Source organism: Natator depressus, chromosome 2 (genome assembly GCF_965152275.1).
Source record: "Natator depressus isolate rNatDep1 chromosome 2, rNatDep2.hap1, whole genome shotgun sequence".
Classification (NCBI taxonomy): Eukaryota; Metazoa; Chordata; order Testudines; family Cheloniidae; genus Natator; species Natator depressus.
Window position 1 is genome coordinate 185341537 of NC_134235.1, and position 23374 is coordinate 185364910.

General features: G+C 42.9%; 3 protein-coding genes across 7 annotated transcripts in view; 2 read left to right on the top strand and 1 right to left on the bottom strand.

The window, feature by feature from the left end:
• The first annotated feature begins 144 nt into the window (after positions 1-144).
• Positions 145-11693, top strand: LOC141981656 (C-C chemokine receptor type 5-like). Its single transcript, XM_074943283.1, has 4 exons — positions 145-262; positions 1347-1449; positions 9506-9684; positions 10496-11693. Exon 4 carries the CDS (start codon positions 10507-10509, stop codon positions 11557-11559), a length of 1053 nt encoding a protein of 350 aa, XP_074799384.1. The 5' UTR covers positions 145-262; positions 1347-1449; positions 9506-9684; positions 10496-10506; the 3' UTR covers positions 11560-11693.
• Positions 11694-16586: 4893 nt separating this feature from the next.
• The window catches only part of TOPBP1 (DNA topoisomerase II binding protein 1), a 47572-nt gene continuing 40784 nt past the window's right edge, over positions 16587-23374 (top strand). For 2 of the 5 annotated variants that reach the window (XM_074945531.1, XM_074945532.1), the window contains exons 1-5: positions 16765-16898; positions 18170-18257; positions 19211-19345; positions 19953-20096; positions 23082-23263. In XM_074945531.1, the coding sequence (XP_074801632.1) occupies positions 18177-18257; positions 19211-19345; positions 19953-20096; positions 23082-23263 (542 nt within the window). In that variant the 5' untranslated portion in view covers positions 16765-16898; positions 18170-18176. Of the gene's footprint in view, positions 16903-18169; positions 18258-19210; positions 19346-19952; positions 20097-23081; positions 23264-23374 lie in introns of all 5 variants that reach the window. The other 3 variants (XM_074945534.1, XM_074945533.1, XM_074945535.1) reach the window with 3 other exon arrangements.
• Positions 21717-23374, bottom strand: part of CDV3 (CDV3 homolog) — a 70759-nt gene continuing 69101 nt past the window's right edge. Inside the window, exon 5 of the mRNA XM_074945545.1 lies at positions 21717-21758. Coding sequence (XP_074801646.1) covers positions 21743-21758 — 16 coding nt within the window. The 3' untranslated portion in view covers positions 21717-21742. The remainder of the gene's footprint in view (positions 21759-23374) is intronic.

Below are 23374 nucleotides of genomic sequence, written 5' to 3' on the forward strand. Positions count from 1 at the left end.
TTTCAGGCCCCACCCAAACTCCACCGTGGGGCTGGCCCTATGTTTTTGGAAAGCCTGCCCTAACCATAGTTCACTTCCTTTCCAGTGCACAACCCTCCTCACAATGCCCCTTCCTGGACTCCTGTCATTTGACATTTACTATCTCATTGGCGATAACTAGATGGATCTATCTTGACGGATCGATGATCTACATTGATAGATCTCTGATCACATATCCTTTCATATATATCATGAACTGGCGTGGTTATTGGAAAAAACACAGGTCTGTATGTTTATTTGACTGTGATACTTGGATTACAAAGCTTAATCATTAAAACAGCAAAAAACAACAGTTTTGGAAGGGATATAAATTCTTAGCTGCAGGACATAAGCCAAACTCTAATTATTGGGGTTTAGGAAGAAATTTTACCCATGGGCAAGTTTCTCCTCAATTGCCCACTACAAGGCTTTCTTGCAGCTTCCTCTGAAGCAGTCGGTGCTGGGCACTACTGGAGACAGGATACTTGACTAGACAGACCATGGGTCTGATCCAGGCTGGCAATTCCTATGTTTCTAGAAAGAGACAAGCCTCTTTTCTTTCATGTTTCCTACTTTTTCATCTTGAAAAACAAAGTCCTTCCCTTACTCAAGAAAAACTCATTGACACCTGACAGATTTGGAATTGCCTATGATTGTTTGTGAATATGTTAAAGATAATTGCTAATGGTAAGTTTGATTATAGTAAGGGGGTTTATTGTATGGATACATGGGGTAAATTCAAGAAAAGATTGACTGCACCAGGAAGGAAGAGTATTATGGCTCCAGATATTTATAAACCCCTCTATTTATATGGCTCCCTCTATTTATAAACCCCTCCCATTCCCCATGAGTTCCCATTGATCCCACTCTTAGAAAGAGACTCTGGGTGTGTCCTGCCAATCTGTTTGCCCACAATGGAAATCACCAAAGTAACTTCAAAGAGCTAATGAGCACACCTAGTGCTTCCACACCCAATTTCTGGACATCATGCCTGCCTCTGGCAAGTGTGGCACAGAGAGTCCCCCAAATGAAAAAGAAGAAATTATGTATCCTTCTAACGGTTTCTTCCCTTTTTCACACCACTACATGCTGCAATGCTAAGAGTGGGTTACAAACAAAACCAAATTCTTTCTATAATTATAGGTTTGGATTGTGAAACCTAAGTCCTGCGACTAGGATTTCAAAATCTATACATCTGTGCTTTAACGCACTTTTTATAGGAGCATTTGAAAGTCCTTTATAGAAAAGAAGAACTGCTTAAGTGACAATGATTTCTTGTTCACTCAAAGTCTGCTGAACGTATGAATATTGTATCCTTCTTCACACAGGAAGGGGTGTATGCCTGCCCTGTGTTTGTTATGTGCAAAACTGATTTATGCAGTGCAGCCAGTCTAAATGATTAAGACATCAGTGGCACTTCTTAGATATCTGGTAAGTCATCTTTCATCTGTTTTTAGTATTTATACATTTATTAGTTGCTTATGTAGATTAAGTGGTAACACAAATGCCTATATCTGTAAACACAGAAAATAATCCGCTGAGTCATTTGTTAGTGGATTCACCTATAAAAATAACAATTGAGAAGGGCAGGGGGAATGCACTAGAATGAACTATTTTAAAAGGATATAACCATTAGAAGTGTTCAGAAGGGAAACCAGATAAGCAATGAGGCAAATTTCCAAGGACTGTATTGGATGAGATGCAATGGAATAAGATACCTCTGTAACAATTGAATTAAACAGGAAAGATTTTTCTGTCAAAACTTTGATACCAGTTGTAGCAAGAAGAAGAATCTGTTTTGAAAACACAATAATGGACCAGATTTGCAACTGGTATAAACTAGTGTAGTATCACTGAAGTCAGTGGAGCTACACAAATTCATATAAGCTGAGGAACTGCTCTGATACTGGGAAAATATTGGTTTGAAATCTGAGAATGTGAGCACATTAAACATAAAATCCTTCAGACCTAATCTGGAATATATCATCTTTTCAGCACACCATACAAATGGTCTGATTTTGCAGTCCTTCACAGTGATATGAAATCAGTTTTACTTTAATAAAGATTTCAGGATTCACTCCTGACTCCAAAATGCCAAGTGCACAACTCCTGTCATAATTAATGGAAATTGCATTCCTAAGTATCAGTTTACCATTGCATATTAAAAGATGATCCCCCTTCTGTCCAGAAGAGAGGAGAATCTATCTGGCTAAGGCATATTTACACCTATCTCAGAATGACTGCTGAAACACTGGTATTGTAATTTAAACACTGTGTGTGATGTGACCCATTTATATTCAATATGTATTTCTACAGGAAGTCCTGTGTAATTTAGCTGTTTATGGTGAAGTTTTACTCCGCAGTCTAACATTTTAATGTTTTAATCTTTGCCATTTTTTTCAAAAAATGATCTGAACATTTCTGTGAAACAGTAATATCTGGCTTTGCTGATTTTTGTGTATGCTTAAGGCATGGAAGTCTTTTTAATTCGAAAACAATAAAGACTGGGTTAACTTGCACCAGACAAACAGAATTTTTGATAGGCTGATCGCAGATTTCTGGGAAGAAATCGTACTCTGTGGTCATGACTACACTTACCCCCATATTGTAGTGCTTTTCATCCGTAGGTCATATAGCATTTTTTCCCAAAAGGGTGGGTATCTTCAGCTCTCTTTTGTAGATGGGGAAACTGATGCACAAAGAGGTGAAATGACTTGCCTAAAATCAAACAGATGGTCAGTAGTAGAGCTAGAAATAAAACCCAGGTGATCTGACTCCTAGTCAAGTGTCTTAGGCACTGGATAACAGTTTCCTAAAAGAGTGGAAGAAATTGCTTCATGGGATATTGCATATAGGGATTTGCTAATCCTGCTCTTTTAAAATTGGTAGGCACCCAATGGTAGTTATCAGTATCTGATGGATAGATACTAATCTCAGATTCAGATACTGTGGAGAGAGGCTTCTGAAGCAAGGAAAGGAGCTAGTAGGAGGATTTTACTGGAACCAATCAGAAAGAAGGGAGAGATAACAGGATTTAGTTCCCTGAGGACAGGGTGGGTGGAAGAAGACAAGCATCATGGTGATGTTCTCATGATCCAGAGACAGAGTGGAGGGAGGAAAGTTCTTATGCTTATAAGAAGCACATGGGATCTTTTTCAGGGAAAAGGGCAATATGCCGCGTTTATTGAAAATACAATCGTTATCATATACATTCTATTACACAACACACACACAAGTCCTGCAGACGGTCTTTATAGTTACCAGTCTGTTGTAGCTCAAGTCAATCTAATGGCCAGTTAGACTGAGCACAAGTGAGGAACTGGGCTCTGTCAGTTGTGATCTGATCCTCTGAGGCTTTGCGGGACTGAGCCCAGAGTTCTATGGCAAAATACCCCAGCTTTATACTTGTAAATTTCCACTTTAGTCTATGGATTTTGCAATGTTATTGTGCAATCGTTAGTCCTTAAGTGGTGTTAATCTTGGGGTTTTCTGCTGTTATCTCTTATTTGTTGTCTCACCTTCGGGGGTGTTTGCCTCACCTCTGCCTCAGTTGTCAATGCTGCTAACTCGTTTTAGCATCAGATACAATGGATATTTTCTGATTATTTCCTGCTGTCTCTCCAAATCTCTCACGTCTTCTTGACCATCTGGACATTTGTGATGGCTTTCACACTCATCCTTAACCATGCACACATCCTTTACTCACACCAAACAATTTTACAGAGAATTTCAGACAGGATTACATTTTAGAAAGGGTTATATGGTTACTAAAGGGATTACAAAGGAACCTCACACAACTTCATTTGCAATGCAGATAAGAAACAAGACTTTATAGCAAATACTGTAATGAAAACTTTTCCTAAAACAAAAGGTGACCATAATCATCCATAAGGACTGTTCTGGTCTGTTCCTGCTTTAACATTAGTTCAGACACAGGCAGCCTGTCTGATGCGTTTCTACGAATATCCCAGAGGGTCATTCCTTTCTGCTATTCAAAAAGGGTGGCTGGCAGGATGAAATCAAATCATACATTAATACATACTACATTATTATAACCATCAATCATTATAACCTCTAATACAAATATAAAATCCTACATTTCAGAATCAGATTTGTACTGTATCAATCTAACAAAATGGCCACACTCTTGTACAAATCAGTTCCAAATCAGGCATTTGTCACATCTCTATTGGCTTATCAGTACAAGCTTAGGATAAAGATACATGTCCACTATTTCTAACCAGTCTCAAATTCCATCACCCATTCCACAGCACCTGCTTTTGAAATGCTCCATTCTGCTGAGCAGGACTGCCATTTTATTCCCTAAACACCAGCAACTTATCTAAACTCCTCTCTCCCTGGTGATTGCTGCACCTGGTTAAGGAGAGTCATGTTGGTCATGAGCAGAAGACATATTGGGAGTGGCTTATTCTCCTTATTGGAGTTCTTGAAACTAATTCAATTTCTTAAGTTGTTCAGGCCACAGATACAAAGAACGGCCCCAATTCTGCAAGTGAATGTGCAGGCAAACCAAACCAAATAGAAAAAATAAGTTATGGAGGGAAAAGGTTATTGGCTACTTTTTTGGAGAAGCTTCTTGTCTTAAAGTACCGGTGAAAGTGACTATATAAAAATACAATCTTTAAACTCATTTGCTACCAATGTAGCTGAGCCATAACAAACTCACATTTTTACTTTCACAATGACTGTAGAGTCAACACAGCTGTGGAACAACTGTCCCATGGGGAGAATGTGCAGGACTTTCTGAAAATCAGGCATCTTTAAAGGTGACTCAGATTTGACACACAAAAATTGAAGCACCCAAAATCACTAGTAACTTTTGAAATTTTGGCCTATTTAGTTTTCAATAGAACTCAGATGTATTGCTATGCATGTGATTATGATAACTTTCCACAAGTAGTTTAACAAGGTCTTAATAAAAGTAGAATGGTCCAGTCAGATAAACAAAGAGACAAAATAGGTTAAAGGGGGCTAATGTCCAAAAAAAAAAAACAACTTGTTCCCCATTGTGCATGATGCTACCTTTCTTAATGGCCATCCATAGGCCCATGTCCCTATCTCTATGATCCTAAAGTGTCAGGATCAGAGTTCCTGCAGACCAACAAGATCCTTATGCAGATTCTATTGCAGCAGAGTTCAGCCATACATCCTCGCAGAGGGCAAAGGCTTATGCTTCCATGAACAAAAATCCATGTCCGCTTAGTTGCTGTAGGTGTTTTCCTTGCAAAATCTTTTTCAGGTCTCTTTTCCAAGGCAGTGTTTTTCAATCCGTGGGTCGTGACCCACTCCTGGGTCACAGCATGTAAGGTGCTGGGTCGCCTTGCTCTGGTCAGCACCATCGACTGGGACGTTAAAAGTCCCGTCGGCGGTGCTGCCCAGCTAAGGCAGATAAGGGCCTACCTTTTCCGACACCACGCTGTGCCCTGGAAGTGGCCAGCAGTGGGTCCGGCTTCTAGGCAGGGGGGGCACCAGGCTCCGCGCGCTGCCCCCACCCTGAGCACCAGCTCTGCACTCCCATTGGCCGGCAACCAGCCAATGGGAACTGGGGGGGCTGTGCTGTGCACCTCTGCCTAAGAGCCAGACCCACTGCTGGCAGCTTCCGGGGCACAGCGTGGTCCGTGGTGCACTCCGGCTGCGCCACTGACCAGGAGCTGCCAGAGGTAAGTTCACACCCCAACCCCGTGCCCCAGTTCCCTGCCACAGCCCTGAGCCCCCCGCAAACCTGGAACCCCTTCCTGCATCCCAAACCCCTCATCCCCAGCCCCAGAGCCCTGACCCCCTCCTGCACCCCAACCCCCTGCCCCAGCCCTGAGCCCCCCCAAACCCAGAACCCCTTTCTGCATTCCAAACCCCTCATCCCTGGCCCTACCCCAGAGCCTGCACCCCCAGTCCAGAGCCCTGACCCCCTCCCGCACCCCAACCCCCTGCCCCAGCCTGAGCCCCTCCCACACCCCAAACCCCTCATCCCCAGCTCCTTTCGGTCGCGGGCATCAACAATTTTCTTCAACTGGATCCCCAGAAAAAAAGTTTGAAAACCACTGTTCTAAGGCAATGGCCACACTACAGAGCTTACACCAGTACAGCTGGGTCACTGCAGCACTGCTAGTGCAGATGCTCTCAACCAGTAGTTCTCAATCAGGGGTCTGGGACCCCCTAGGGGGCCTCGAGCAAGTTTCAGCGTGGCCTCCAAGCAGGGCCAGCATTAGACTTGCTGGGGCCCAGGGCGGAAAGCTGAAGTCCCACTGCCTGGGGCTGTAGCCCAGGTCCCTGAGCCCTGCCCCCGGGGTTGAAGCTGAAGCCTGAGCAATGTAGCTTCATGGAGGCCCCTGTGGTGTGGGGCCCCAGGCAATTGCGCTGGTTCCTGCCCCCTAATGCCGGCCCTGGCTTTTATATGCAGAAAACCAGTTATTGTGGCACAGGTGGGCATGGAGGTTTTATAGCAAGTTTGGGAAGCATCAGAAAGAAAAAGGTTGAGAACCCCTGCTCTAAACCAATGGGAGGGAGCTCTCCTGTTGACTTAATTACTCCAGGCCCCACGAGCGGCGGTTGCTATGTTGGTGGGATAAGCTCTCCTGTCACCATAGCTCTGTCCACACTCCACACTGGTGCTTAGGTTAGTGTAACTTACATCGCTGAGGGGGATGGATCATTCACACCCCTGAGCAACATAACTTATACCAGCTTAAGTTGTAGCGTGTACACAGCCTAACTCCCTGCTGTTAACTCTGCTCCCAGCACTTCAAATGCCACATAATTTGTTACTACTCTTACCCTTGGCCATACTTCGACCATGTGTTTAAGGGAATTATGCAGATGGGGCATATGGGGCCGGTGCCCCTATCTCTATAGTTATTTGACAATACAAAAAAGAAAACTGATATGAAGGAACTGTGACACTTCCCAGCGGTACCCAGGGTCATGAGGCACTTCCTCTAGCATGAGGAAGGCTTTTCTGTTCCTGCCGTTGGTCAGTTCCCTCACTCCATTGGCCACGGACAACACAAACATTCCCCTTTAGCCTTACGCAGGCTCTTCTCTCTCACTCCAGGTTAGTGATTGGCATACTCCAACCCCTGAGCCCTCCAAGCATCTCCCTGGAGTGTTCTCGTCACCACTCCATTGAACACACAGCACTTAGAGATGTTTATAGTGAAAACACATAAAACTTTATTTAACAAAGCATAGAGATTCAAATGATAGCAAGTGGAAGTTTTGGAAACACATGGTTACAAATAAAATAAAATCACAACACGCATTCTAGAACCTAGACTTACTTAGCTAGATACTCTCCTGTCTTATCAGCAATGCTCACCCAAAGTCCTTCCAGTCTTTTACAGCCAGGCTTGGCTGTGATTGTCCATTCATGAGACAAGTCATGCTGTCAGCTTGCCTCCTCAGGGAAAGATTCCAGTGTATGTCCGCATCCCCAGATGTACCCTACCAATCCATTGTCTTTTCTCATAAAGATGATCCTCTGCTGCTGTTTATTTCTTCCTGTACATTTCCTCTCTTAAAAATTTCACAATCTCTTTACTAGCATTTGGCTCAGTAGGCCAACAGGCATCTGTTGAGAGGCCTACAATGCCAAGTACACCCATGACCAGATAGAGAGAGAAGTGTCTGTTACCTCCTGCTTGAAAGGAATATTCCTGAGGTATGTCACCTCCTGGTGACCCACCCAAATCCCAAGTCCTTATGAACTTTTAGATACATAATGTCCTTAAATATTATCTGTACCTACATTTTTCAGTGATTATGATGACCTGTGGGCTACTGGCTCTCAGTAGAGACCTCACATGCCATTGTTTGTATAGGTGCAGGAACTAGGGATGCACGGGTTGCTGCAGCACCCCCAGGTTTTATGCAGGGTCCCGGCTGCCAGCCCCACTCCCCAGCTGCTGGTCCCATACCTAGGGCTCTGCGCCAGGGGCCCTGGTCCCGGCCCCAAGCCCAGCGCCCCACTCCCAACCCTGCTCTCAGGACTTCACTCGCCGTCCCTGCACTCAGGACTCTGGTCCCCGTCATGGGACCTGCTCCCCGGCTGCTGGCCCCATGCCCGGGGCTCTGTACCTGGCCCCACGCCTGGGGCTCCATGCCTGGCCCTGCACCTGCGGCCCCACTCCCGGCCCTGCACTGGAGCTCTGCTCTGGAGCGCCAGCCCCGCACCCCTCTCCCCAGCCACTGGACCCATGCCACTCCTGGCCCTGCCTCCTGTTCCCGGGGCTCCATGCCCGACCCCCCTGCTCCCAGGGCTCCGTTCCCAGGGCTTCACTCCTGGCCCCACACCTGCCCCCAGCTGTGGCCCCAGCCTTGGCCTCCTTACCCCATCTGAGTTCCCCCCTCTCCCAGAGACACAGTTCTGCTCCTGGTCCCAGCTCTGGAGATTGGGGGGGACATGGACAGGGGTAAGGGGGGCATGAGGTAAAAAGTAAAAACTGCTTTCAGCACCCCTACTATTAAAAGTGTTCCAGTGCCCCTGATTGTTGGGGGAATTATTATGCATATATCTGATGCAGGGGATCCCTGGAAAACTGAGTATCCCCTGTGCCCTCTGCCAGTTGGCACCAAGTTGAGACACAGCAACTAAAAGAAGGCAACTATTTCACTGAAAAGCAACCCTTTCTCTTAAAGACAATGACACCTTAAATTCTGATCAGGTCTCTCAGTTACCTGCTTTTTAAAACCAGCTTGCTTCTTAATGGGCAGTAATAATTTTAACCCTTTACTGCAAGATATCTCCATCTAGATAAAAATAACGTATAATACTGTACATTAAGGGCCAGATCCTCAGTTGACATAAATTGGTATAGCTCCATTGACTTCAATGAAGTTAGGTGAACTTTCACCACCTAAGGATCTGGCCCACAAGCATGTGTAGTTCATGCATCTGTAGACTTGCAGTCATTAATCAGCAATATTTAAAGTTTTCAACAACTAACTCAGAGTATTTTCATAAGTCTGGTCAACATTATATTTTACATATTTATATGATACAGGTATAATCATATACTGTTTACTGTCAAGGAAATAAAAAGATGAGACTGACCAGACTGCATGTCTCTTCCTACAAATGTTGTGTACACACGAACAAGGCTAAAAGAATGTTATTTAGGTTGCAAAATCAAAATATAGGAAATGCCTGCATTATGGTTGCCTATGCAACTTTAATTCTGCCCCCTTCTGCATCCATCTTGTGCACTGACTGTGGAAAAGATCCTGTGGGAAAAATGAGTGGGGATCATGTAATTAAATATTGTATTACAATGTATGTGCACAAGTGAACAGAATTAAGGTGCCACAGGCAACAGTAAATCTGGCATTTCCTAACTTTTGAGTACTTGACTTTGCAACCTAAATAACTTTCTATTAACTTAGTGTTTTTATGTATTTTTCATTTTAGAAGAAAACAGACAAAACAAATTCAGTTATGTACAATTCTGATAATCCTTCTTTCATGTGTACTCAGCAGGGTTTGAATTCTTAAACTTTGGCATAGGCATAGAGTTATCAACCATTTGAGCTACAGTAACTACCAGCAGGAGAAAGCTATCATCTGAGAGCACACACACGTGTATGTGAACACCTGCATCTCGAGAGTGGCTCAGGGGAGCCTGGACTGAATCTTTGCCCACATCCTCCCAAGAGGTAGGGGAATTTCTGTCCCATGTGGTTCTTCCAGGGGGAATTTGGGGGGAACAGGTTGCTGTGGCTACATGCTAGGTCTGGGTGTGTGGTTAGTGGGAAGCTGACCTGACCCTCTCTCCTTCTGCACCGCAACTGTTCCAACAGCTCCTAAGCACTACCAGTGCAGTGGCGGCTGCTGCTGCTCAGGCAGCAGTGTAAGCATGGTGCTTTAGGACAGTTGTTCTCAACCAGGTGTACGTGTAGCCCTGGGGATATGCAGAGGTCTTCCAGGGGGTACATCAACTCATCTAGATATTTGCCTAGTTTTACAACAGGCTACATAAAATGCACTAGCGAAGACAGTACAAATTGAAATTTCATACAGACAATGACTTGTTTATACTGCTCTATGTACTATACACTGAAAAGTAAGTACAATATTTATATTCCAATTGATTTATTTTATAATTATATTGTAAACATGAGAAAGTAGGAAATTTTTCAGTAATAGTGGGCTGTGACACTTTTGTATTTTTATGTCATAACACAGCAAAACGTAAACAGAATTTCATGGGGAAAAAGAAAAGGCGCTTCTCTAGCCCTAAGGCTTTCTCCCCACTGCATTTCAAAGGCCTAGTGCAAATAATGGAAATCTCAGAGCTTCTAAAAAAAAAAAAAAAGATTGCAATAATCTTTTATAATAGGAAATGTTAGGCAGCTGAAATATGGGGGTCATCACCAGCCACCAAAATTATTGTTTGTGGTAAAATTCCAATCTTTGTCTGAGTTTTAGTCCATCTCTTTAGTTTCTACCATCTCTTTCTTCATCCAGGACAGAACAAGATGGATAACGAGACTGACATGACAACCTATGATTATTATACTGGCTCAGAACCATGCCAAAAAACAGATGTCAAAAAATTTGCATCCCTGTTTCTGCCCCCGCTGTACTCCTTGGTGCTGATATTTGGCCTGGTGGGCAATGCGCTAGTTGTGCTGATCCTGATAAAATACAAGAGGCTGAGAAGCATGACTGACATCTATCTGCTGAATCTGGCAATTTCCGATTTGCTTTTTATTCTTTCCCTGCCATTTTGGGCTTACTACGCAGCATATGAGTGGGATTTTGGAAATGCAATGTGTAAAATTCTTTCAGGGGTCTATTATGCTGGCTTCTACAGTGGAATTTTTTTCATAATACTTTTGACAGTAGATAGATATCTGGCCATTGTCCATGCAGTGTTTGCTTTAAAGGCTAGGACAGTTACCTATGGCATCATCACAAGTGCTGTCATTTGGGTTGTTGCAATATTAGCCTCTCTTCCAGGATTTATATTTCACAAAGCTAAAAGGGAGTCATATCATTTTACATGTAGCCCTCATTATCCATGGGGACAGGAAAGTAAATGGAAGCAATTCCAGACTTTAAAGATGAACATCCTGGGACTTGTCATTCCACTGGTCATTATGATCTTTTGCTATGCCGAGATTATAAAGACATTACTGAGATGTAGGAATGAGAAAAAACATAAGGCAGTCAGGCTTATTTTTATCATAATGATTGTTTATTTTCTCTTCTGGGCACCATACAACATTGTTGTTCTCATGTACACTTTTCAAGATTCATTTTCCCTAAATAACTGTGAGAACAGCAGTCAGCTAGAGGTAGCAATCCAAGTGACAGAAGCGACTGCAATGATTCACTGTTGTATCAACCCCGTGATCTATGCTTTCGCTGGTGAAAAGTTTAGGAAATATCTTCATACCTTTTTCCGAAACCACATTGCAATCCATTTGTATAAATATTGCCCAGTTCTCTATGCTGAGGCACCTGACCGAGTTAGTTCCACATACACCCCATCTACAGGAGAGCAGGAATTCTCAGCTGCATTGTGACGGGTGTCTAAGTAAAAAAGTTACATTCACTTTTGTGGAAACAGTTGTGCAAAGGACCAAAACGCTCTGAATACTTGGCTTTAAAGAGGCAACTGAAGGGGTACCTACACATTTTAGATGCACATGAGTTTTCTCCAGAAAGAAACGGCATTTGTTCATACAAATGTGTATTTGTATATTTTAAAAGGGGGTATGCGTACCTAACTACTTACTTGGATATATAAATTTAGACTAAAGGTTCACCTCTTTTTTAGAAAATACAATAGATATGCCATGTTTTAGTCAACTTGACCCTGGAAAAGTTTGTGAATTTGCTCTTTACACTAAGTCTTTGGGCTCATGAATAAACTTCCAATGTACCTCTTTAGAGAAAGTATAATTTAGAACATGAAATTAGGTCTGAAGTGGAGACACATCCTCTTGAACTACCTCTCATATCTTAGTATGAGATATGCCACTCATTTATACTCAAATGTATTTCATCCCACACAAGCCTGGTGCTATATCAGCGTTAATTATGTTAAATTGACATCTGTAATAAAAAATCTTGAAATTGAGATCCTAGAAAATGTCATATATTTGGAAAAAGAAACTCCAGCATTTCTAGTTGCTTCTGCTTTTATTTTTGGTTGTTAAGCATTTTTATTGGTATAGTAGTAGGACATTATCCAGCCATTATTTTGTACCTAAAACTCCCAAAGTTTGTAATGAGAGTTTTGATGAGATTGATAGCAGAATATAAGCAGACTATTCCATAAAATTTAGGTCCAGCAAAGCACTTAAACAGATACATAACTTGAAGCATGTGAGTGCTCATGTGCATGAAATCATGCTTTAGTGTTTTGATGGATCAGGGACACCCTCTCTGGGGTTTCTTGCACTTCCTTTGAAATATCTGGTTTTGGCCACTGTCAGAGAAAGGATTCTGGACTAGATGGACCACTCTTCTGATCTAGTATGCAATTCCGGTTTTCTTATGTTTCTATAAAGCCCTTAGAACAGTGGTTCTCAAACTTTTGTACTGGTGACCCCTTTCACATAGCAAGCATCTGAGTGTGATTCCCTATATAAATTAAAAACATGTTTTTATAAACTTTACACCATCATAAATGCTGGAGACAAAGCGGGGTTTGGGGTGGAGGCTGACAGCTTGCGACTCCCCCTGTAATAACCTCATGACCCCGACGGGTCCCAACCCCCACTTTGAGAACCCCTGCCTTAGAACAATACTTTGATCGGAAAGTGGTACAGGAAATGGTATTGAAGATGTTTCAAATTATCAAGTGCATTTGAAATCAGGAAATGAAATAAGGAAATCCTTGCTCATCCAACCACTTCTTTCAACTTATTCTCAGTTTCGGTACATTATTACATTACTGTTGGGCTACATCCATAAAGTATGGGCAAACTGGAACTTTTTTCTAATTCATTAGGTTTTGCTTTTTACTTTCTTTTCACACATTATGCATGAGCCATCTTTTGGAATTTTTTATATGAATTTTTACCAGATTGTATCCTGAAAAAGTGATTAGTGATAAATTAATTTCAATAGAAAAAGGATCATTTTCATGTCAACTGATGAAGCTTTGGAAGGACAAATTCTCTTTCAAGGAGGTACTTTCCTGCATATAGTAACCAGCTTGCAAGGTTTTGGTTTTTTTAACTTAAATAAAAAAGCCCCTTTATGATTTATTCACTTTTCAACAAGAGCTGAGAACTTCCACTAATGTCTTTATGAATCACACACATATTGTGAGTGTGAAGTGTGTGGTCTGACTCTCCAGTCAGAAAAGGATTAACCCTCTCCATGCAAAGGGAGATAAAAGCCCTACCACTCTTGTGCAAGATCTCAATCATGCAGGGAAGAGCACACAGGTGAAGCTCAATAAGGGAAACTTAAAAGGGGCCCTTGTATCTAGGAGGAATTTTACTTACAGCATGGATCTTTTCTGGAGAAGAGCGATTTGGAGGGCCTAGTGAGCTGTAGTAAAGGACACCATTTGGACTTACGGAAACAAGTAACCTGATGGGACTACAGCCTCTTCTTAAGGGACCTGTTACTTCAGTGGAATTGGAGCTTGCTTTGAAAACTTGGGACCAGCCAGGTCCCATTTACCCATTGGATATGTATAGTGAGCCATATTAAATGGAGAACAGCAGAGATGCAGAAATGGTGGAGTCTCTGCTACTGGATGGCACTCTTGATATCTATAACTAAGGGATCCAGAAACAAAATAACTCAAACTATGACATAGTATGTTTGTGTTTGCAATTCATTAAAGTTGGTTGAATTCTCTGGTTTTGGTTTCTTACAGAAGAAAGTGTGTGTTCTCAAAGAATGGGGGAGGGATGGCAAAGATACTCTTCCACACAGCATGTTGCAATATCGAGTGAGCAGACAGCACGGGGTAAGTAGATGGTTCTGAGCATTAGTAATTGGATATAGAGCCTTTTAGTTCCAGGTCAAATCCATTCCACCATCGTGGATCAATAGTGGTGACAAGCTTCTAGCCAGTGGATCTTAAGCCTCTGTCTGATGGATTAAAGAGCCCTCTGCTACATGATATCACTGCCACAGGAAGCAAAAAGAAAAGGAGTACTTGTGGCACCTTAGAGACTAACCAATTTATTTGAGCATGAGCTTTCGTGAGCTACAGCTCACTTCATCGGATGCATACTGTGGAAGCTGCAGAAGACATTATATACACACAGAGACCATGAAACAATACCTCCTCCCACCCCACTCTCCTGCTGGTAATAGCTTATCTAAAGTGATCATCAAGTTGGGCCATTTCCAGCACAAATCCAGGTTTTCTCACCCTCCAGCCCCCCCCCCCCACAAACTCACTCTCCTGCTGAGAGTTTGTGGGGGGGGGCGGAGGGTGAGAAAACCTGGATTTGTGCTGGAAATGGCCCAACTTGATGATCACTTTAGATAAGCTATTACCAGCAGGAGAGTGGGGTGGGAGGAGGTATTGTTTCATGGTCTCTGTGTGTATATAATGTCTTCTGCAGCTTCCACAGTATGCATCCGATGAAGTGAGCTGTAGCTCACGAAAGCTCATGCTCAAATAAATTGGTTAGTCTCTAAGGTGCCACAAGTACTCCTTTTCTTTTTGCGAATACAGACTAACACGGCTGTTACTCTGAAACCTGCCACAGGAAGATTAGCTTCTGACAGTGTGTGACCAAACACTTTCTCACACATCAAATATAATTAGTGTCAACATCAAGGCAAACAACCTATTCACACTTAACAGCTCCTCACTCATTAATGGTCCTGTTCTGCTTGGTGCTGAATTGTTGTCTTCTGTGGAAGCTGAACATGCTCAAATGCTTCACTTAAAAAGTGTGAACAATACCCAAGATCTCCTAAACAGGGCTAATGCTAGATATTAATAAAATGAATCTTCTAAACTTATTCCTTACTTACATTAAAAATATCTTCTACTCTTTCTGGCTAAAATCAAGGGTAGTTTGCTATCTTAATATTATAGGGGGGAAGAACTCTAGGTTCTAATTGCTATTTTGCATTGTTACTTTTGCCTAGGTCTTAGCCATTTCAAATTCTGAGTTTACAGTGCCACCATGTGGCCACTTTTTGTCTATTTAAACCAAACCTGTTGAAAGGATATAAAATTCTTAACAGTATTTAAAAATAAATAAATAAATAAACAAACAAACAAAGAGCATTGAACTTTCCTCCCAGAAGTCTAATACAGCTGTCTCAGGATCCTCAGAGTGATTGTTATAGGATATCAGGCAACCATAAGGAGAATGGCAAGACTTTGGAGAGCATCAGAGAGACTAGTATCTAGAGACAGATGAAACCTATTACAAAAATTAGCTTATTGGCTTTGCATGTACAGATTGCACAGCACTTTATAGAATTAGGAGCTTGCTCTGCTGTCATTGACCAAGTTTTCCCCACAGCTGTGCGGTTTGGCTCCTGCTATCCAACCAGCAGTGGCAATTCAGTGGTGCTATAGGTAGTTTGTGAAACACTTGGGAGCCTTTAGGAACCATAACAATGTTAACAGATCATCTAGTCCCCTGGTTCTCAACCAGAGATCTGGGGGCCACAAGCAGGTTTCAGGGAGTCTGCCAAGCATGGCTGGATTAGACTCACTCGGGCCCAGGGCAGAAAGCTGAAGCCCCACCAAGCAGAACTGCAGCCCAGGGACCTGAGCTCCAGCACCCAGGGCTGAAGCCATAGCCTGAGTAACTTAGCTTTGCGGTGCTCCTTATGGCATGGGGCCCTGGGTAATTGCCCTGCTTCCTACCTCTTAACGCTGGCCCTGGTTTGTATATGGAGAAAGATAGTTGTTGTGGCACAGGTGGTCTGTGGAGTTTGTATAGATATTGGGGGTGGCCTCAGAAAGAAAGAGCTTGAGAACCCCCAATCTAGTCGCTTCTCCCAGGGAGGGGGAAAAAGGATTGTGCGCTACATCTTCGCTGGGAGTGGGACTGGAACTGGAACAAGCACTGTCCCCACCTCGCCCAGATTCACCAAAGGGGGAGCTCAGCAGACTGTTCTTTCAGCGCCCAGCTCAGATAGGGTGAGAGCTCCCCGGGTAGACAGGCCCTAAGCGTTCACCCCCCTAACTTCCTGTCCTGAATGGGGCGGACAAAGGGGCACAGCTGCCCCGCAGGGAGGGTGGGGACAGCGTCCCTCAGGAGAGACCCACCTTCGCTGGGGGTGGGATAAGAGCATCGCCAATCCCACAGGCCTCCCGCTGCGTGAGGCGCCCAGCCCCCCGCTGGCATCTCAAGGGTCGCCCAACCGGGCACGACAAGAGCCGGGCACGAGGCAGGGCGCCAGCGGGCTGGCTTGAGCGGGGGCGCGAGGCAGCCAGGCGCTGACGCCCCGAGCCCCGGGAGGCGGCTCCCCACTGCACCCAGCATACCCAGCGGCCGTTACAGCCACGCGCCGCGGAGCGCGCGGGAGCCGAGGCCGGAGCAGGCGTAGAAGCGGCAGGAAGGCATCCGGGGGCGCCGCGCCGCACCGCTGGCGTCTCAGTGACGCGGCAAAGCGCAGGCAGAGGCTAGTGACGCAAGCGCTGGGAGAAGAACGGGCAGCCAGCGGCAGAGAACCACTCGTGCGGGCCGAAGTCGAGAAGCGCGCGCTCGGGCTCTATGCGAGGGAGTTAAACGCGCACCGGCTTGCCCTTTGAGAGCGGCTCCCGTTCCGCGGGACTTGGTCACGTGCTAGGGATGAGCGTGCGCCTGCGCCTCGTAGCATCTCCTGGCGCGCCTGCGCAGTGTGGCTCTAGCTCTCTTCCCGCCCGTCTTCGGTTGCCGGTTGGAGAGGCAGTACCTGCGGGAGCGAGCCCACTGCGGTGGGTGAGAAGCCGCTTCATCCATAACCTCAGTTTCCCTCCTCCTTCCCCGAACCCACTTTTCCCTCTAGCCTCCCCAGCCCTTCCTCTCGCCCCGGGCTGACCCTCCCGCTCACCAGGGGCCCCTGACTCTTCCGGGCTGGCGGCGAACCCAGTCGGCTCGGCCCTTTCCTCCACGGTCAGGGCTGGTCCGGGGGATCGCCGCCGCTTGTGGGCAGGGAGCCCTGAGCGCAGGGATGCCCCGCCGGGGCATCGCCCGGCAGGACCCAGCACTACCCGGCGGGAGGGGTCTGAGGTGACCGACCTGCGAGGGCGCGTGGCCGGCGCGAGAATCGCAGCGCGTGTGATCGTTGCGCACGCGAGTAAACCGCGCCTCCCCCGCGGAGTTTTCATGAAGGTGTCGCGCGGAGAGAGGTGCTCGCCTCGCAGCGGCCCCGCCCACTTCCCTGGCAGCTCGCTGGGGCTCGGCTCCCCCTCTGCTGCATCTGCTCCCCCTCCCCCCGCCAGCGTCCCTCGCGTGCGGCTGGGCTGGGCTGGGCTGGGCTGGGGGACAGAGCCAGCTCGGAAAGCAACGGTAGGGCGCGTTTCAGCCCCAGGTCGGGCTGTCAGCAGCTGAGGAACGCTGCATGCAATGTTATTTGCTTCGCTAGTGCAGCCCGGGGTTTTCCTGGGGAGGTATTTACATCGATGTTTTATGTTGTATTGTGTTGAACGAAGCTTCCGTGAGAAGTTCAGCACTTCTAGGACCCGATCACAGTGTCCCGTGGGAAAGCCCAGGGGTGACATACTGATAAGGGACTCCCCGGGTAAAAGAGGTCCATGGAAAGATAACGCAGCTCGGGACTGTGTTCTCTCTCTGCCCTGAGCTCAGCACAGCTGATGTGGAGGATGTTGTGCTTAGGCCTACCCAGTACAGTTCCTCGTAGCCCCGGCGAACTCTCCAGGCAGTAAAGGGAGGGAGAACTAAGCCAACAGGTACCTGATCTCCACCCCTACTCCGTTTCTGCATCAGAGAGAATGATCTCTGAGATATATTGATCCTCTACATACTACAGATATTGGGGCAGTATATGAGCAAATTAGAAGCACTGACATTTCCAGGGGGTGAATTCTTTATAGCGTTTGGATAGATTTGTTCAAGAAAGTCCAAAAAAGCAATAATTTATGTGGAAAAATAAGTTAGGTACATCTCATTAATGCAGGTCTTGAATACATAACAAAGTTATTCTGAAAACTGGTACTTCAACACTTTTTTTTGTTTCATCCATTAGTTAAAGGATGAAAAGTGACAAGGAACCATTTTTTGTTAAATTTATAAAGTCTTCTGGAAACTCAGAATATTTTTTTAAAGCTCTTGAGGTAAGCACTTTTGGTACCACTATCAGCTGCTTTTTTCTGAATTTAGTTTTCCATTTAATTATTTTCATGGTTATTTGTAGCCTATTAATGCATATATCTGTAAATAAAATATATTGTTTCTGTAAGATGAAGGCATTTAATGTTATATTATACAGTTGCCTTGTTTAACTTTTTTTCTACAGCAAGGGTCAACATTTTCTTTGTTATATATTTTTACTAATTTATAGTGGGTTAGTTTCACTTCTTAATACAGTGGAGAATTCATATAGTGAAATCATTGTTTTGTGACACCGATTTCCCTGTGGCCCCAATCCTATAAGGTGCTGTGTGCCTCTGGAAAGGTGCTGAAGCACTCAAAACTTTTGGCCCAATCCTGCAAACAGTCGCTGCCTGGCATAGTGCTTACTACCGTGAAGTGTTTTTTTTAAATAATTGAAGATAGATTGTATAACCTAATTAAGAACCTTGACCTCTCCAAGGAGCAAATTGTCCCACAGGGTTTGAATTAATTTATTGAAGGGATTAAATGCTGTGCCTTGGTAACTAGCATTTGAATGATCATCCCGATCATACAGTGGTTGTAGAGGGCACTCAACAGGTTCCAGAACAGAGTGAGCTGCAATCCTGAGGGTTCAGGTTCCTCATCCACGCTACTATAGCTTCATTGAGGAGGGTGTCAAGTCATTTCTCCCCTGGGAAGTCAGTGAGAGTTAGAAGGCTCTCAGCACAGATGAGGTCCAATAGATGAAAATTTGTACACTGTACATTGCAGTGGATTGAAATAATTTGATATTTTTGTTCAACTTCACTACAAATCGATTCTTGTATAGTAATTTTGCTATAAGTAATTTCAACTGGATATGCTTTTGCAGTTGCTGTAGGATTCATTTAAAAGAATTGTCTAACAAAGGGAAAGGAATTTAAGTATATTGTTGTTTCATGTTTTCTTGCAGTCCATAAAAGAATTTCAGTCAGAAGAATATCTCCAGATCCTTGAAGAAGTGCCAGCACTCAATATAAAAGAGAATGACAAATCCCTTTACATCTGTGACCCTTTTAGTGGCATTGTTTTTAGTCACCTCAAAAAGGTTTGCTACCCACTAGATTAGTTACAAGTGTCCTATTCCTTTCTAAGGAATGCTCATATACATGATCCTACACATTTTCTCTTTCTGACTTCTATATACTGGCTTGTAATGTACACAGTGAATATGTGTAATATGCTGTTAAACAGAGTTTCAGTGGAAAAATTGCAAAGGGTAGGAACAGCATAAAAGGGAAGGCAAGACAAGGGATTCAATCCTTCAGTCTCAATGGCCTCTGCTTCTACAGGACCTGTGACCACCTTTTTTGTTTCTCCCCGTCATAGAGCAGTCTGGGAAAATGGCGTGGTTGCAGTGATCTCTGAGATGTTGCAGTAGCAAAGGACAGCATAGCCAGAGATCAGTGGCGCTCCAGACATTTCCTCTGTTACCTATGTTGGGGCCAGCTGTATTCCATGTGAGGATTTCCCTATGTTTGAGCAATCCCCAGCCAATCGGTTGGTCAGTTTCAACCGCTTTGTGTTGCTGGGATGGGATGTTGGATATTCCCCAAGATAAGTTTTTTTTGACAAGATCCCTTTTTTGTGAGAAAAGTGTCACCCTTCCTTCCATATTAATCCTCTTTGATCTTTTTGTTTTATTTTTGTTGCAGCTTGGCTGTAGGATCGTTGGACCACAGGTAGTCATATTTTGTATGCAGCACCAGCGATGTGTCCCGAGAGCCGAATACCCTGTTCATAATATGGCCATGGCTGATATAACAATATCCTGTACTAGTCTTGAAAAAGAAACTAGGGTAATTCATTACAATATATAATGGAAGAATAATTGTTCAGCTAGATTTTTGTGAAGTTTACTTCCAGATACAGCAGTAAAAAGATTTATTGGTTACTTCTTTGTAAATGCATTTTGCACTTACTGAAAACTTTTAAGTCAGGAATACAATTCAAATATATATAGAAAGAGTTATTTTTAAATGATGATGATGTGACGCTTATTTTTTCCATCTGAATAATTTTTGGCCCTTTGAATGAGTTAAAGTTCCCATTCTAATCTTTTAGATGAAGAAAATATCGCAGTTTTACTTTGGGTGTTTGGATGCATTTATCTTTTTCTCAGTTGATTACTTTGTTTAAAGAATGATGTTATCAAAGAGATCAGCAGAAACCTCAGATCTGTGTTATACAAGTAGTATGTAGAAAAAAATACTTCATTGGTTGTTTGGGGGGGCATAGGAATAATTTATAATTAACAGCATTCATGAACTGACTTGAGATCTAGATGGATTGTCCAGCTAGTTGTCTACGGCTAAGATGTCACAGACCATATAATGTGTTACTGTTTATTTCAAACTATAAAGTAATTAAAGATTTAATACTTAGGCTACTCTCAATTTCTGTTAAATATTGAACATTTTGATCACACTGTATATTAAGGTTTCATTTATAAAGGCTTAATAAATTATGAATAGATGTTTGTCTAGTTAATCAATTAGAGTCCAGGTTAGTAAGTGTCTTATAGTCACCTATAACAGCTTCTACTGATGTGCTTATAGTAGGGCTGTCAATTAATTGCAGTTAACTCATGCAATTAACTCAAAAAAGTTAATCACAATTAATTGCACTGTTAAACAATAGAATACCAATTGAAATTTATTAAATGGTTTTGGAAGTTTTTCTACATTTTCAAATATATTTATTTCTACTGCAACACAGAATACAATGTGTACAGTGCTCACTTTATATTATTATTTTTATTACAAATATTTGCACTGTAAATATGATAAAAGAAATAGTATTTTTCAACAGTCTCTTTATCGTGAAAGTGTAACTTACATATGTATATATTTTTTTTTGTTACATAACTGCACTCAAAAACAAAACAATGTAAAATTTAGAGCCTACAAGTTCACTCAGTCCTACTTCAGCCAATCTCTCAGACAAACAAGTGTGGTTAAAATTTGCAGGAGATAAAGCTGCCCACTTCTTGTTTACAGTGTTACCTGAAAGTGAGAACAGGCGTTCACATGGCACTGTTGTAGCCGGCATCACAAGATATTTACATGCCAGATGCACTAAAGATTCATATGTCCCTTCATGCTTCATCCACCATTCCAGAGGATGTGTCCATGCTCGATAACGGTCCAAAGCAGAGTGGACCAACACATGTTCATTTTCATCATCTGAATCAGATGCCCCCAGCAGAAAGTTGATTTTCTTTTTTGGTGGTTTGAGTTCTGTAGTTTCAGCATCTGAGTGTTGCTCTTTTAAGACTTCTGAAACCATGTGCCACTCCTCGTCCCTCTCAGATTTTGGATGGCACTTCAGATTCTTAAACCTTGGGTCAAGTGCTGTAGCTATTTTTAGAAATCTCACATTGGTGCCTTCTTTATGTTTTGTCAAATCTTCAGTGAAAGTGTTCTTAAAACAAACATGTGCTGAGTCATCCTCCGCGACTGCTGTAACATGAAATATATGGCAGAATGTGGGTAAAACGGAACAGGTTACATACAATTCTCCCCCAAGGAGTTCAGTCACAAATTTAATTAACACATTTTTTTTAACGAGCATCATCAGCATGGAAGCATGTCCTCTGGAATGGTGGCCGAAGCATGAAGGGGCATAGGAATGTTTAACACACCTTCTTGTCACCTGTTGGGAATGGGTGATGTCCATCTTGATTAAATTGGCCTCATTAGCACTACAAAAAGTAATTTTCCCTCTGTTGATATTCACCCCTTCTTGTCAACTGATGAGAATAGGCCACTTCCACCTTGATAGCATTGTCCTCGTTTGCACTGACCCCCGACTTGGTAAGGCAACTCCCATCTTTTCATGTGCTGTAATATATATATTGCTTACTGTATTTTTCACTCCATGTGTCTGATGAAATGGGTTTTAGCCCACGAAAGCTTATGCCCAAGTAAATTTATTAGTCTGTAAGGTGCCATAAGGACTCCTCATTGTTTTTGCTGATACAGACTAACACGGCTACTACTCTGAAACCTGTTTTAATGATAAAGAGATTGCACTACGGTATTTGTATTAAATGAATTGAAAAATATTATTTCTTTTGTTTTTTTTCAATGCAGATATTTGTAATAAAAAAATAAATACAAGGTGAGCACCGTACACTTTGTATTCTGTGTTGTAATTGAAATCAATGTATTTGAAAATGTAGAAAACATCCAAAATATTTAAATAAATGGTATTAACAGCGTGATTAATCACACAATTAATTGCGATTTATTTTTTAATTGCACAATTAATCACGATTAATTTTTTAATTGATTGACAGCCCTAGGTTATAGCCATGTATAACACATGGTGTTCATTCTATATCATGCTTATGGCATCTATTACTCATTTGTTAACCCTTTATAAGCTATTTATAAATTTACTCAATAAAAATGACAACATTTTTTCTTAAGTGACTGTTTCTGTCTAGTAATAGTATGTGATGTGGATTCCTGCGTAGTAAACAGAACACAGGCATTTTTCCTTATTTAATCTGGATTGTAAATGTGTTCTGGAGGGCGCAATCCCCTGGTTTTCACTATTTTACAATTTTTAAAGGGATTCCTTCAAAATTGTTCATTTCTATGTAGGCAAAAGATATTTTTCTGTTTTAAAGGTGCTATAAAGTTAAGTTCCAGGAGAAATCATAGGACATGGAGTAATCTCTTTTTTTAAAAAATAAGCAATATTAAAATCTACTTTTTGTTGTTTGACTACTTTATTTGCGGGTTTTTGTTTTGTTTGTTTGTTTTTTTGCTCTTTAGGAAGAAGTTCATAAGTATGTACAGATGATGGGTGGCCGTGTGTACAGAGATCTCAATGCATCAGTAACTCATCTTATAGCTGGAGAAGTTGGCAGCAAGAAATATTTAGTGGCTGCTGCTCTGAAGAAACCCATATTGCTTCCTACTTGGATAAAAGCATTGTGGGAGAAGTCCCAACAAGGGTAAAAGAACCACTTTTTCTATTAGGAAATATTAAATCTTGTACTGGTTCTAGACTATACTTATTCCTTTGGAGTTGTGTTGGAAAAAGATCTGTCTTATTTTCTTTCTTT